Source organism: Pseudophryne corroboree, chromosome 11 (genome assembly GCF_028390025.1).
Source record: "Pseudophryne corroboree isolate aPseCor3 chromosome 11, aPseCor3.hap2, whole genome shotgun sequence".
In the NCBI taxonomy this organism is placed as follows: Eukaryota; Metazoa; Chordata; class Amphibia; order Anura; family Myobatrachidae; genus Pseudophryne; species Pseudophryne corroboree.
The window spans coordinates 67,083,229-67,100,959 of NC_086454.1; the positions used below are offsets into that span (position 1 = coordinate 67,083,229).

The 17,731-nt window shown below is 45.6% G+C and overlaps 1 protein-coding gene across 1 annotated transcript; it reads left to right on the forward strand.

Moving 5' to 3' along the window:
• Nucleotides 1-7: 7 nt before the first annotated feature.
• Nucleotides 8-17,235, forward strand: SDHAF2 (succinate dehydrogenase complex assembly factor 2). The gene is made up of 4 exons (XM_063944391.1): nt 8-140; nt 11,146-11,339; nt 15,844-15,953; nt 16,067-17,235. The coding sequence occupies exons 1-4, from the start codon at nt 108-110 to the stop codon at nt 16,195-16,197; spliced, it is 468 nt and encodes a 155-aa protein (XP_063800461.1). The 5' UTR covers nt 8-107; the 3' UTR covers nt 16,198-17,235.
• The last annotated feature ends 496 nt before the right edge of the window (nt 17,236-17,731 follow it).

Genomic DNA, 17,731 nt, shown 5'->3' on the forward strand with positions numbered 1-17,731 from the left:
CCGTGCTCCCAACTTCCGGTCCCATGAGTGACGTCATTGCCCCGTCCTGACTTCTAAGGTTGATCCGCCGCGCGCCGAGTGTCCTCAGTATCCGCGTCAGCAGGGTGATGTTCCCAGCGGCGGCGATCAGAGCCCGCGGGGTGAGACAGACCAGTAACAGATACTACACCAGTATATAGCTATACCATGTTACCGTCCTGCACCAGTAACAGATACTACACCAGTATATAGCTATACCGTGTCACCATCCTGCACCAGTAACTGATACTGCACCAGTATATAGCTATACCATGTCACCTTCCTGCACCAGTAACTGATACTACACCAGTATATAGCTATACCGTGTCACCGTCCTGCACCAGTAACTGATACTACACCAGTATATAGCTATACCGTGTCACCGTCCTGCACCAGTAACTGATACTACACCAGTATATAGCTATACCGTGTCACCATTCTGCACCAGTAACTGATACTACACCAGTATATAGCTATACCGTGTCACCTTCCTGCACCAGTAACTGATACTACACCAGTATATAGCTATACCGTGTCACCGTCCTGCACCAGTAACTGATACTACACCAGTATATAGCTATACCATGTCACCGTCCTGCACCAGTAACTGATACTACACCAGTATATAGCTATACCGTGTCACCATCCTGCACCAGTAACTGATACTACACCAGTATATAGCTATACCATGTCACCGTCCTGCACCAGTAACTGATACTACACCAGTATATAGCTATACCATGTCACCATCCTGCACCAGTAACAGATACTACACCAGTATATAGCTATACCGTGTCACCGTCCTGCACCAGTAACAGATACTACACCAGTATATAGCTATACCGTGTCACCTTCCTGCACCAGTAACTGATACTACACCAGTATATAGCTATACCGTGTCACCGTCCTGCACCAGTAACTGATACTACACCAGTATATAGCTATACCATGTCACCGTCCTGCACCAGTAACTGATACTACACCAGTATATAGCTATACCGTGTCACCATCCTGCACCAGTAACTGATACTACACCAGTATATAGCTATACCATGTCACCGTCCTGCACCAGTAACTGATACTACACCAGTATATAGCTATACCATGTCACCATCCTGCACCAGTAACAGATACTACACCAGTATATAGCTATACCGTGTCACCGTCCTGCACCAGTAACAGATACTACACCAGTATATAGCTATACCGTGTCACCATTCTGCACCAGTAACAGATACTGCACCAGTATATAGCTATACCATGTCACCGTCCTGCACCAGTAACAGATACTACACCAGTATATAGCTATACCGTGTCACCGTCCTGCACCAGTAACTGATACTACACCAGTATATAGCTATACCATGTCACCGTCCTGCACCAGTAACTGATACTACACCAGTATATAGCTATACCATGTCACCATCCTGCACCAGTAACTGATACTACACCAGTATATAGCTATACCGTGTCACCATCCTGCACCAGTAACAGATACTACACCAGTATATAGCTATACCGTGTCACCGTCCTGCACCAGTAACAGATACTGCACCAGTATATAGCTATACCATGTCACCGTCCTGCACCAGTAACAGATACTACACCAGTATATAGCTATACCATGTCACCATTCTGCACCAGTAACTGATACTACACCAGTATATAGCTATACCGTGTCACCATTCTGCACCAGTAACTGATACTACACCAGTATATAGCTATACCATGTCACCGTCCTGCACCAGTAACTGATACTGCACCAGTATATAGCTATACCGTGTCACCATCCTGCACCAGTAACTGATACTACACCAGTATATAGCTATACCATGTCACCGTCCTGCACCAGTATGTAGCTATACCATGTCACCTTCCTGCACCAGTAACTGATACTACACCAGTATATAGCTATACCGTGTCACCATTCTGCACCAGTAACTGATACTACACCAGTATATAGCTATACCATGTCACCGTCCTGCACCAGTAACTGATACTACACCAGTATATAGCTATACCATGTCACCTTCCTGCACCAGTAACTGATACTACACCAGTATATAGCTATACCGTGTCACCATTCTGCACCAGTAACTGATACTACACCAGTATATAGCTATACCGTGTCACCATCCTGCACCAGTAACTGATACTACACCAGTATATAGCTATACCATGTCACCGTCCTGCACCAGTATGTAGCTATACCATGTCACCTTCCTGCACCAGTAACTGATACTACACCAGTATATAGCTATACCGTGTCACCATTCTGCACCAGTAACTGATACTACACCAGTATATAGCTATACCATGTCACCGTCCTGCACCAGTAACTGATACTGCACCAGTATATAGCTATACCGTGTCACCATCCTGCACCAGTAACTGATACTACACCAGTATATAGCTATACCGTGTCACCATTCTGCACCAGTAACTGATGCTACACCAGTATATAGCTATACCGTGTCACCGTCCTGCACCAGTAACAGATACTACACCAGTATATAGCTATACCATATCACCGTCCTGCACCAGTAACTGATACTACACCAGTATATAGCTATATCATGTCACCGTCCTGCACCAGTAACTGATACTACACCAGTATATAGCTATACCATGTCACCTTCCTGCACCAGTAACTGATACTACACCAGTATATAGCTATACCATGTCACCGTCCTGCACCAGTAACAGATACTGCACCAGTATGTAGCTATACCATGTCACCGTCCTGCACCAGTAACTGATGCTACACCAGTATATAGCTATACCGTGTCACCGTCCTGCACAAGTAACAGATACTACACCAGTATATAGCTATACCGTGTCACCGTCCTTCACCAGTAACAGATACTACACCAGTATATAGCTATACCGTGTCACCATTCTGCACCAGTAACTGATGCTACACCAGTATATAGCTATACCGTGTCACCGTCCTGCACAAGTAACAGATACTACACCAGTATATTGCTATACCGTGTCACCGTCCTTCACCAGTAACAGATACTACACCAGTATATAGCTATACCGTGTCACCGTCCTGCACCAGTAACAGATGCTACACCAGTATATAGCTATACCATGTCACCGTCCTGCACCAGTAACAGATACTACACCAGTATATAGCTATACCGTGTCACCATTCTGCACCAGTAACTGATACTACACCAGTATATAGCTATACCGTGTCACCGTCCTGCACCAGTAACTGATACTACACCAGTATATAGCTATACCATGTCACCGTCCTGCACCAGTAACTGATACTACACCAGTATATAGCTATACCGTGTCACCGTCCTGCACCAGTAACTGATACTACACCAGTATATAGCTATACCGTGTCACCATTCTGCACCAGTAACTGATACTACACCAGTATATAGCTATACCGTGTCACCGTCCTGCACCAGTAACTGATACTACACCAGTATATAGCTATACCGTGTCACCATTCTGCACCAGTAACTGATACTACACCAGTATATAGCTATACCATCTCACCATCCTGCACCAGTAACTGATACTACACCAGTATATAGCTATACCGTGTCACCGTCCTGCACCAGTAACTGATGCTACACCAGTATGGAGCTATACCGTGTCACCGTCCTGCACCAGTAACTGATACTACACCAGTATATAGCTATACCATCTCACCATCCTGCACCAGTAACTGATACTGCACCAGTATATAGCTATACCGTGTCACCTTCCTGCACCAGTAACAGATACTACACCAGTATATAGCTATACCGTGTCACCGTCCTGCACCAGTAACTGATACTACACCAGTATATAGCTATACCGTGTCACCGTCCTGCACCAGTAACTGATACTACACCAGTATATAGCTATACCATGTCACCGTCCTGCACCAGTAACTGATACTACACCAGTATATAGCTATACCATGTCACCATCCTGCACCAGTAACTGATACTACACCAGTATATAGCTATACCATGTCACCGTCCTGCACCAGTAACTGATACTACACCAGTATATAGCTATACCATGTCACCTTCCTGCACCAGTAACAGATACTACACCAGTATATAGCTATACCATGTCACCGTCCTGCACCAGTAACTGATACTGCACCAGTATATAGCTATACCATGTCACCGTCCTGCACCAGTAACTGATACTACACCAGTATATAGCTATACCGTGTCACCATCCTGCACCAGTAACTGATACTACACCAGTATATAGCTATACCGTGTCACCGTCCTGCACCAGTAACTGATACTACACCAGTATATAGCTATACCATGTCACCGTCCTGCACCAGTAACTGATACTACACCAGTATATAGCTATACCATGTCACCGTCCTGCACCAGTAACTGATACTACACCAGTATATAGCTATACCGTGTCACCATCCTGCACCAGTAACTGATACTACACCAGTATATAGCTATACCATGTCACCATCCTGCACCAGTAACTGATACTACACCAGTATATAGCTATACCGTGTCACCGTCCTGCACCAGTATGTAGCTATACCATGTCACCTTCCTGCACCAGTAACTGATACTACACCAGTATATAGCTATACCATGTCACCTTCCTGCACCAGTAACTGATGCTACACCAGTATATAGCTATACCGTGTCACCGTCCTTCACCAGTAACAGATACTACACCAGTATATAGCTATACCGTGTCACCTTCCTGCACCAGTAACAGATGCTACACCAGTATATAGCTATACCATGTCACCGTCCTGCACCAGTAACTGATACTGCACCAGTATATAGCTATACCATGTCACCGTCCTGCACCAGTAACTGATACTACACCAGTATATAGCTATATCATGTCACCGTCCTGCACCAGTAACAGATAATACACCAGTATATAGCTATACCATGTCACCGTCCTGCACCAGTATATAGCTATACCATATCACCGTCCTGCACCAGTAACTGATGCTACACCAGTATATAGCTATACCGTGTCACCATCCTGCACCAGTAACAGATAATACACCAGTATATAGCTATACCGTGTCACCATCCTGCACCAGTAACAGATAATACACCAGTATATAGCTATACCATCTCACCATCCTGCACCAGTAACAGATAATACACCAGTATATAGCTATACCATATCACCGTCCTGCACCAGTAACAGATTCTACACCAGTATATAGCTATACCATCTCACCATCCTGCACCAGTAACAGATAATACACCAGTATATAGCTATACCATGTCACCGTCCTGCACCAGTATATAGCTATACCATATCACCGTCCTGCACCAGTAACTGATACTACACCAGTATATAGCTATACCGTGTCACCATCCTGCACCAGTAACAGATAATACACCAGTATATAGCTATACCGTGTCACCGTCCTGCACCAGTAACAGATTCTACACCAGTATATAGCTATACCGTGTCACCATCCTGCACCAGTAACTGATACTACACCAGTATATAGCTATACCATGTCACCGTCCTGCACCAGTAACTGATACTACACCAGTATATAGCTATACCGTGTCACCGTCCTGCACCAGTAACAGATACTACACCAGTATATAGCTATATCATGTCACCGTCCTGCACCAGTAACAGATAATACACCAGTATATAGCTATACAGTGTCACCGTCCTGCACCAGTAACTGATGCTACACCAGTATATAGCTATACCGTGTCACCATCCTGCACCAGTAACAGATAATACACCAGTATATAGCTATACCATATCACCGTCCTGCACCAGTAACAGATTCTACACCAGTATATAGCTATACCATGTCACCGTCCTGCACCAGTAACTGATACTACACCAGTATATAGCTATATCATGTCACCGTCCTGCACCAGTAACAGATAATACACCAGTATATAGCTATACAGTGTCACCGTCCTGCACCAGTAACTGATGCTACACCAGTATATAGCTATACCGTGTCACCGTCCTGCACCAGTTACTGATACTACACCAGTATATAGCTATACCATGTCACCGTCCTGCACCAGTAACTGATACTACACCAGTATATAGCTATATCATGTCACCGTCCTGCACCAGTAACAGATAATACACCAGTATATAGCTATACAGTGTCACCTTCCTGCACCAGTAACTGATACTGCACCAGTATATAGCTATACCATGTCACCGTCCTGCACCAGTAACTGATACTACACCAGTATATAGCTATATCATGTCACCGTCCTGCACCAGTAACAGATAATACACCAGTATATAGCTATACAGTGTCACCGTCCTGCACCAGTAACTGATGCTACACCAGTATATAGCTATACCGTGTCACCGTCCTGCACCAGTAACTGATACTACACCAGTATATAGCTATATCATGTCACCGTCCTGCACCAGTAACTGATGCTACACCAGTATATAGCTATACCGTGTCACCGTCCTGCACCAGTAACTGATACTACACCAGTATATAGCTATACCATGTCACCGTCCTGCACCAGTAACTGATACTACACCAGTATATAGCTATATCATGTCACCGTCCTGCACCAGTAACAGATAATACACCAGTATATAGCTATACAGTGTCACCTTCCTGCACCAGTAACTGATGCTACACCAGTATATAGCTATACCATGTCACCGTCCTGCACCAGTAACTGATACTACACCAGTATATAGCTATACCATGTCACCGTCCTGCACCAGTATATAGCTATACCATATCACCGTCCTGCACCAGTAACTGATGCTACACCAGTATATAGCTATACCGTGTCACCATCCTGCACCAGTAACAGATAATACACCAGTATATAGCTATACCGTGTCACCATCCTGCACCAGTAACAGATAATACACCAGTATATAGCTATACCATCTCACCATCCTGCACCAGTAACAGATAATACACCAGTATATAGCTATACCATATCACCGTCCTGCACCAGTAACAGATTCTACACCAGTATATAGCTATACCATCTCACCATCCTGCACCAGTAACAGATAATACACCAGTATATAGCTATACCATGTCACCGTCCTGCACCAGTATATAGCTATACCATATCACCGTCCTGCACCAGTAACTGATACTACACCAGTATATAGCTATACCGTGTCACCATCCTGCACCAGTAACAGATAATACACCAGTATATAGCTATACCGTGTCACCGTCCTGCACCAGTAACAGATTCTACACCAGTATATAGCTATACCGTGTCACCATCCTGCACCAGTAACTGATACTACACCAGTATATAGCTATACCATGTCACCGTCCTGCACCAGTAACTGATACTACACCAGTATATAGCTATATCATGTCACCGTCCTGCACCAGTAACAGATAATACACCAGTATATAGCTATACAGTGTCACCGTCCTGCACCAGTAACTGATGCTACACCAGTATATAGCTATACCGTGTCACCATCCTGCACCAGTAACAGATAATACACCAGTATATAGCTATACCATATCACCGTCCTGCACCAGTAACAGATTCTACACCAGTATATAGCTATACCATGTCACCGTCCTGCACCAGTAACAGATACTACACCAGTATATAGCTATACCATGTCACCGTCCTGCACCAGTAACTGATACTACACCAGTATATAGCTATACCATGTCACCGTCCTGCACCAGTAACTGATACTACACCAGTATATAGCTATATCATGTCACCGTCCTGCACCAGTAACAGATAATACACCAGTATATAGCTATACAGTGTCACCGTCCTGCACCAGTAACTGATGCTACACCAGTATATAGCTATACCGTGTCACCGTCCTGCACCAGTAACTGATACTACACCAGTATATAGCTATACCATGTCACCGTCCTGCACCAGTAACTGATACTACACCAGTATATAGCTATACCGTGTCACCGTCCTGCACCAGTAACAGATACTACACCAGTATATAGCTATATCATGTCACCGTCCTGCACCAGTAACAGATACTACACCAGTATATAGCTATACCATGTCACCGTCCTGCACCAGTAACAGATACTACACCAGTATATAGCTATACCATGTCACCATCCTGCACCAGTAACTGATACTACACCAGTATATAGCTATACCATGTCACCGTCCTGCACCAGTAACAGATACTACACCAGTATATAGCTATACCATGTCACCGTCCTGCACCAGTAACTGATACTACACCAGTATATAGCTATACCGTGTCACCGTCCTGCACCAGTAACTGATACTGCACCAGTATATAGCTATACCATGTCACCGTCCTGCACCAGTAACTGATACTACACCAGTATATAGCTATACCATGTCACCGTCCTGCACCAGTATATAGCTATACCATGTCACCTTCCTGCACCAGTAACAGATACTACACCAGTATATAGCTATACCATATCACCGTCCTGCACCAGTAACAGATACTACACCAGTATATAGCTATACCATGTCACCGTCCTGCACCAGTAACAGATACTACACCAGTATATAGCTATACCATGTCACCATCCTGCACCAGTAACTGATACTACACCAGTATATAGCTATACCATGTCACCGTCCTGCACCAGTAACAGATACTACACCAGTATATAGCTATACCATGTCACCGTCCTGCACCAGTAACTGATACTACACCAGTATATAGCTATACCGTGTCACCGTCCTGCACCAGTAACTGATACTGCACCAGTATATAGCTATACCGTGTCACCATCCTGCACCAGTAACTGATACTACACCAGTATATAGCTATACCATGTCACCGTCCTGCACCAGTAACAGATACTACACCAGTATATAGCTATACCATGTCACCGTCCTGCACCAGTAACTGATACTACACCAGTATATAGCTATACCGTGTCACCGTCCTGCACCAGTAACTGATACTGCACCAGTATATAGCTATACCGTGTCACCATCCTGCACCAGTAACTGATACTACACCAGTATATAGCTATACCGTGTCACCATTCTGCACCAGTAACTGATACTACACCAGTATATAGCTATACCATGTCACCGTCCTGCACCAGTAACTGATACTACACCAGTATATAGCTATACCGTGTCACCTTCCTGCACCAGTAACTGATACTACACCAGTATATAGCTATACCATGTCACCGTCCTGCACCAGTAACTGATACTACACCAGTATATAGCTATACCATGTCACCGTCCTGCACCAGTAACTGATACTACACCAGTATATAGCTATACCATGTCACCGTCCTGCACCAGTAACTGATACTACACCAGTATATAGCTATATCATGTCACCGTCCTGCACCAGTAACAGATAATACACCAGTATATAGCTATATCATGTCACCGTCCTGCACCAGTAACAGATAATACACCAGTATATAGCTATATCATGTCACCGTCCTGCACCAGTAACAGATGCTACACCAGTATATAGCTATACAGTGTCACCGTCCTGCACCAGTAACTGATGCTACACCAGTATATAGCTATACCATATCACCGTCCTGCACCAGTAACTGATGCTACACCAGTATATAGCTATACCATGTCACCGTCCTGCACCAGTAACAGATACTACACCAGTATATAGCTATACCATGTCACCGTCCTGCACCAGTAACAGATACTACACCAGTATATAGCTATACCGTGTCACCGTCCTGCACCAGTAACAGATACTACACCAGTATATAGCTATACCATATCACCGTCCTGCACCAGTAACAGATACTACACCAGTATATAGCTATACCATGTCACCGTCCTGCACCAGTAACAGATACTACACCAGTATATAGCTATACCGTGTCACCGTCCTGCACCAGTAACAGATACTACACCAGTATATAGCTATACCATGTCACCGTCCTGCACCAGTAACAGATACTACACCAGTATATAGCTATACCATCTCACCATCCTGCACCAGTAACAGATACTACACCAGTATGTAGCTATACCGTGTCACCGTCCTGCACCAGTAACAGATACTACACCAGTATATAGCTATACCATGTCACCGTCCTGCACCAGTAACTGATACTACACCAGTATATAGCTATATCATGTCACCTTCCTGCACCAGTAACTGATACTACACCAGTATATAGCTATACCATGTCACCGTCCTGCACCAGTAACTGATACTACACCAGTATATAGCTATACCATGTCACCGTCCTGCACCAGTAACTGATGCTACACCAGTATGGAGCTATACCATATCACCATCCTGCACCAGTAACAGATACTACACCAGTATATAGCTATACCATGTCACCGTCCTGCACCAGTAACTGATACTACACCAGTATATAGCTATAACATATCACCGTCCTGCACCAGTAACAGATACTACACCAGTATGTAGCTATACCATGTCACCGTCCTGCACCAGTAACAGATACTACACCAGTATATAGCTATACCGTGTCACCGTCCTGCACCAGTAACTGATACTACACCAGTATATAGCTATACCGTGTCACCGTCCTGCACCAGTAACAGATAATACACCAGTATGGAGCTATATCGTGTCACCGTCCTGCACCAGTAACAGATAATACACCAGTATGAAGCTATACCGTGTCACCGTCCTGCACCAGTAACAGATACTACACCAGTATATAGCTATACCATGTCACCGTCCTGCACCAGATTAGTCCCAAGTGAGCAGACATGCAGTCTCAGCTGTAATTGCTGTTGCTACTCTTAAATGATTAGCAACATATGATTGATTATATTCATAATACCTGTATAAGGAAATTCAGCTGGACAAACTATTATTATGTGTCCATATGTAATTAGCATACCGTGGATGGTGAAAAATCTTCAAATAATAACCGTTGTCATTGCTATGTACATTTCTAGGAAAATATGACCATTTCTTTCCATGAAGCTAGCTTAGGCTGTAAATATCTAGTGTACCAAGAAAGCCATCTTGTAGAAAAAAGTTCCTTATGTGCGTTTCGTAATTAAATACTTTGTCAAAAGAAAGCCTGTCAGGAAGCATGTCATTGGGTAACTGCCCCATACGGCCCTGGAGAAAGGAGTTCAACAGGAAGTAACCTGCAGTTTACTTGTATTGTCCTATCACAGCCGTGGATTAACATTCCTCATATTTTTCTTGTAGAGTGCTCTTCTTTCTTCCGTCTTTGTTTGCCGAGGACCAAGGTTTATAACCACCGGTGATAGAAGGAGAAATGATACTGAGATCCAGTTGCCTGCTTGGAAAGAGCGCGTCAATGAAACGCCAGAAATAAAGAGAGCAAGACTCTTGTACGAGAGCCGTAAAAGGGGCATGCTGGAAAACTGTATATTGCTTAGGTATGTAGTGGGCTGTGTGTTATAGTGATACTCGCATGTCCGCAGCGTACCCGAGAAGGGAGACAATCAATTTGCCGGCTGTTGGGATCCTGGTGGTCAGTATCCCGACAGCCGGCTATGCCGGCTCACGGGTTATTCCCACTTGTGGGTGTGCACGGCACACACGCAGGGCCGAATTCAAATGTGTTCTCCCCCCTCCCGGCCGTGATCGCGCCCGCCGGCAGTATTCTAATGTTACTGCCGACGGGCTCGACAAGTTAATTTCAGCTCGCTACCCCCGGAGGTTGCCAGCTGAAATTCGCGTATAGAGACTGGTTTGGGCCCCAAACCGGTCTCTTCACGATCGCGTCCATTAGTTTAGTCGGCTTTAGGTGCTTTGTGTGCCTAAACCCAACTGTACTGGGAGCTGATCGCGGGGGCCATTTGTATATTGCGCCTCTATCTCCCGTCACTTTAGAACATGAACATTTGAATTCCCCCCTTAGAGTGGGAACAGATCCTGTGGCGAGTGCAGCAAGCCCGCAAGGGTACTCATAGCGCTTGTCCTGCTGCCGGCATTATGGCGGGTGAAATGCTGCTGTCGGGATACTGACAACTGGTATCCCGCCCGCCGGGATTACATATGTATTGCTCTGAGAAGTCTGTATAATGCCGTAAGCTAATACATAGGTTCTCAAACTCGGTCCTCAGGACCCCACACAGTGCATGTTTTGCAGGTCTCCTCACAGAATCACAAGTGAAATAATTAGCCCCACATGTGGACCTTTTAAAATGTCAGTGAGTAATTAATACACCTGTGTATTTGCTGGGTTACCTGCAAAACATGCACTGTGTGGGGTCCTGAGGACCGAGTTTGAGAACCTATGAGCTAATACATATAGGGGTATATGCAATTCACGGCGAATCGCGGCAAATTATCGCCGTTTTTTAATTCGACACAATTCGACAGGTGAATTCCGGCAGGTGGCTGCCGGAATTCACCATATTCAATGAAAAACGGATTCGACATTCCCGCGGGCGAAAAACGGCCGATTTGCCGGATTTTGCCGCGAATTAAAAAAACAGGTAAAAATGGGAAAACCCGGAAAAAAATGGCATGGGGTCCCCCCTCCAAAGCATAACCAGCCTCGGGCTCTTCGAGCTGGTCCTGGTTCTAAAAATGCGGGGACAAAATTGACATGGGATTCCCCGTATTTTTAAAACCAGCACCGGGCTCTGCGCCTGATGCTGGTGCAAAAAATACGGGGGACAAAAAGAGTAGGGGTCCCCCCGTATTTTATACACCAGCATCGGGCTCCACTAGCTGGACAGATAATGCCACAGCCGGGGGTCACTTTTATACAGCGCCCTGCGGCCGTGGCATTAAATATCCAACTAGTCACCCCTGGCCGGGGTACCCTGGGGGAGTGGGGACCCCTTCAATCAAGGGGTCCCCCCCCCCCCCCCAGCCACCCAAGGGCCAGGGGTGAAGCCCGAGGCTGTCCCCCCCCATCCAAAGGCTGCGGATGGGAGGCTGATAGCCTTGAGTAAAATGACAGAATATTGTTTTTTCCAGTAGTACTACAAGTCCCAGCAAGCCTCCCCCGCAAGCTGGTACTTGGAGAACCACAAGTACCAGCATGCGGGAGAAAAACGGGCCCGCTGGTACCTGTAGTACTACTGGGGAAAAAATACCCAAATAAAAACAGGACACACACCGTGACAAGTACAACTTTTTTACACACTGCCGACACACACATACTTACCTATGTTGACACGCCGACTGCCACAGTCTCCGACGATCCGAGGGTACCTGTTAAAAAATTATACTCACCTTCCAGCGTCCAGAGTATAATCCACGTACTTGTTAAAAAAACAAACCGCATACCCGACCATATGCCGGACTGAAAGGGGTCCCATATTGACACATGAGACCCCTTTCCCCGAATGTGCCGGGACCCCACGTGACTCCTGTCACTGAGGTCCCTTCAGCCAATCAGGAAGCGCTACTACGTGGCGCTCACCTGATTGGCTGTGCGCTGTCTGTGCTGTGACAGCGCATCGCACAGCTCTCCATTATTTCAATGGTGGGAACTTTGCAGTCAGCGGGGGGGTTACCCGCGGTCAGCCGCTGACCGGCGGGTGACCCCACCGCTAACCGCAAGGTTCCCACCATTGAATATAATGGAGAGGCTTTGCGATGCGCTGTCTGAGCTCAGACGCGCAGAGCCGATCAGCAGAGTGCAAGGACGTTGCACTCGCTGATTGGCTGAAGAGACCTTTCAGTGACAGCTGTCACGTAGAGGTCTCTGCATTCGGGGAAAGGGGTCTCATGTGTCAACATGGGACCCTTTTCAGTCCGCTGGCACGGGTTTTTGCGTTTTGTTATTTTGCCAAGTACCTGGATTATACTCTGGACGTGGATTTATCTCTGGACGCTGGAAGGTGAGTATAATTTTTTCACAGGTACCCTCGGATCGTCGGAGACTGTGGCAGTCGGCGTGTCAACATAGGTAAGTATGTGTGTGTCGGCAGTATGTAATAAAGTTGTACTTGTCACGTTGTGTGTGTCCTGTTTTTATTTGGGTATTTTTTTTCCAGTAGTACTACAGGTACCAGCGGGCCCGTTTTTCTCCCGCATGCTGGTACTTGTGGTTCTCCAAGTACCAGCTTGCGGGGGGAGGCTTGCTGGGACTTGTAGTACTACTGGAAAAAAACAATATTCTGACATTTTTCTCAAGGCTATCAGCCTCCCATCCGCAGCCCTTGGATGGGGGGGACAGCCTCGGGCTTCACCCCTGGCCCTTGGGTGGCTGGGGGGGGGGACACACCTTGATTGAAGGGGTCCCCACTCCCCCAGGGTACCCCGGCCAGGGGTGACTAGTTGGATATTTAATGCAACGGCCGCAGGGCACTGTATAAAAGTGACCCCCGGCTGTGGCATTATCTGTCCAGCTAGTGGAGCCCGATGCTGGTGTAAAAAATACGGGGGACCCCTACTCTTTTTGTCCCCCATATTTTTTGCGCCAGCACCAGGCGCAGAGCCCGGTGCTGGTTTTAAAAATACGGGGGATCCCCTGTCAAATTTTTCCCCGCATTTTTAGAACCAGGACCAGCTCGAAGAGCCCGAGGCTGGTTATGCTTTGGAGGGGGGACCCCACGCCATTTTTTTCCTTGATTTTACCGTTCCAGCTATTAAAAAAAAAAAAATCTTTTTAAAAATATATAAATAATACTTGTGCAACCAAAAAAGACAAACCAAGTACCTAATCCCTTCTAATATAAATAGATATGCTATTCCCCAAAAAAACAAAACAAAAAAAAAACATGTTTTAAATTTTTTTTATTGGTTTCACCCTCCAAAGTGTGGCGGATTGAAAATGTCGAATTTACTGTCTAAAAGCACTTTTGTCGAATTTCCAAACTTGAATTGAATACACTTTGGTCGAATTGCAGCACTTGTATCATTGCAGAAAAGTCGAATTTGACAAAAGTCGAATTTCAAAAAGTCGAATTTTGAAAGTCCGTTTTTTTGACGGAAAGCACTGAATTGCATTGACGATTTTTTTTTTTTTTTGCGAAATTCGACCGCAATTGCATATACCCCATAAAGTGCAGATATACAGCGCCTCATAGTGCCCAGTCAGTCATTGGCTTGCACAGTCTCACTTACTGGAGATCATTGAACAGTAGTTGCTGATTGGTTAATATGGGTTTCTGCACACACAAATGTTTTTTATTATAGAAAAAAAAAACAAAAACCCTGTCCTGACAAACCTGCTTATTGTATTGCCGCTTTTTGAAATAATGACCTCACTTGTTGTTATTTCAGTTTCCGAATGTTTTGCATGAGCAAAAAAACCTCCACATTTGCATCCCTGTCTCCACTATTCTCCCCTGAGCTACTGTTATCTGTCACTGACTCCTTCATCCCAAGGAGTCTAGCTAGTGTCATATAGTTATGTATGTATTTTATTAGCAGTGTGACACAGCAAGTACATATGAGAGAATTACACAAGGAGAGTGCAGACTCTTCATTGAAAGCTATCGGTCTCCTTTATTGTGTCTCTATAGTCAGACACATGTTGTGAAATGCTGCCACGGGACCCTATTCAGTAAGGATTGTAAATTCTGCTAAACAACAGAATTTATAATCCTTTTGCTCGTATGCTGGGGACCGCCCATCGCAGGGCAAGGCCACCCAGTACGCAGCCCACTACCCACCCACTGCGATCGCACTGCAATTTCAGCGTGATCTTTTTGATCGGAGCGGACAGGCCCCCTGCGCATGCCCCCGCATCGTCATTGTACGCAATCGCGATTTGCGATCCATCCTGAATGAGGTCCTACATGCATATAATATATATGAATGATATAATATGGAGGTGTAACATCAAAACTACCGTATACTTCTTTATTTGTCCGTATTTGTCTTCTGTGAAAGGTCCTCATGTTCCTTAGCTTGCTAGAGCCTCACGTGTATCACCTGTACACACATCTTGGATTGTATTTTGTCTCTTTGCAGTCTGTTTGCCAAGAAACACCTGAACACCATGACGGACACCCAGCTGTCACAGTATGATCGACTAATCAACGAGCCCAGCAATGACTGGGACATATACTACTGGGTCACAGGTACACCTTCCATAATGAGCTCAATCTTGTACACTGCTTAGTCCCTAACAGTATTCCCCTCCCTTCTTGCTGTCACCTCTCTTGTCTTAGTGTTTCTGTAATTCTGTTTACAGGGGTCCAGGATATTCCAGAGCAGTTTGACAATGAGATTATGCATCTGCTAAAGGAATTCGCCAAGAACCGGGACATGGAGCAACGTCTGAGGCAGCCAGACCTGGAATATCTATTCCAAGAGTCCCAATGACTAGGAGAGAGGGGGGTTTCTCTAAAGCCTGTTGTCAACTGACACCTTCTACGGACTGCAGGGTCTGCGTGTTCTTCATGGATTCTTGTATGCCCATTGTATGCAGTCGTATAAAAGTGACCTGTGTATAAGAATCTACATAGGGGGGTGTATGCTCTTGCTGTAGGGTGCAAGCCTCATCTATTCTCTGTGTCACTGGAGGCATCTCCTTCCTAACAGGGAAACCTGCAGGCAGATATGAGCGTGAGCATGATGAATGCATGTAGTTGAGTGTAAGCACTTTGGGGGTGATTCCGAGTTGATCGCTCGCTAGCTGCTTTTAGCAGCATTGCACACGCTAAGCCGCCGCCCTCTGGGAGTGTATCTTATCTTAGCAGAATTGCGAACGAAAGATTAGCAGAATTGCGAATAGAAATTTCTTAGCAGCTCCAGACCTACTCACAAATAGCGATCAGTTCAGTCAGTTTCGTTCCTGGTTTGACGTCACACACACGCACAGCGTTCGGCCAGCCACTCCCCCGTTTCTCCAGACACTCCCGCGTTTTTCCCTGAAACGCCTGCGTTTTTCCGCACACTCACAGAAAACGGCCAGTTTCCGCCCAGAAACACCCACTTCCTGTCAATCACACTACGATCAGCAGAACGATGAAAAAACTTTGTTACGCCGTGAGTAAAATACCAAACTTTTGTGCTAATTTACTTGGCGCAGGCGCGCTGCGTACATTGCGCATGCGCAGTTTGCGACTAATCGCTCCGTAGCAAAAAAAAATAACGAGCGAACAACTCGGAATGACCCCCTTTGTTTCATGCATTGTATCCAGCTCAGTTACGCATGATCTGTGGACAGCGACGTTTCTTGATTTATGCACTTACTTGCCACAAGGAAGGGACACAGAATAAGCAACTCCTGGCAGCGTACAGAGAAGTAGTTCTTTGATGTGAAAATCTTTATGGTGGGGGGTAATGCACTTTCTTTTAGAAAGTAATTGAAACTAAAAATGAATCACTGATATACTAATAAAATATTTTATCAGCAAATCTGTTTATCTATTGACATGGTATATTATATGCTGACCATTGTGGTGAATAATACTGTATGCTGGCATCCATTATACAACACTAAAGCTAGTATGTATAGCGTGACACTGAATCAACTTCATGAGTATTGGGGGTAATTCTGAGTTGATCGTAGCAGCAAATTTGTTAGTAGTTGGGCAAAACCATGTGCACTGCAGGGGGGACAGATATAACGTGCAGAGAGAGTTAAGTTGGGTACACACTGGCCAATATATCGTCCGTTCTCTCGAACGGCCGATATATCGTGGGTCCGTCGGCCAGTGTGTACGGCCGATACGTCTGTGAACTCCGTCGTCCACAAACGTATCGCGTCGACCCCGCAGCACAGCCAAATGCCAATATATCTACAGATATATTGGCGCGTCGCTGTGTGTGTACGGGCGGTCGGCCCGTACACATGCTGCGGCGGCCGGCGGTGATTGACAGCTGAACTGGCCGGGCGTGTGTTCATGACGTC

What these genes read in the sequence shown, in the direction of transcription:
- SDHAF2 (XM_063944391.1), top strand. Translation starts at nt 108, where the DNA reads ATGTTCCCAGCGGCGGCGATCAGAGCCCGCGGG. An exon ending in CGGCGATCAGAGCCCGCGGG is followed by an intron (nt 141 to 11,145) that starts GTGAGACAGACC and finishes TTTTTCTTGTAG; the next exon opens with AGTGCTCTTCTTTCTTCCGT. An exon ending in GAAAACTGTATATTGCTTAG is followed by an intron (nt 11,340 to 15,843) that starts GTATGTAGTGGG and finishes GTCTCTTTGCAG; the next exon opens with TCTGTTTGCCAAGAAACACC.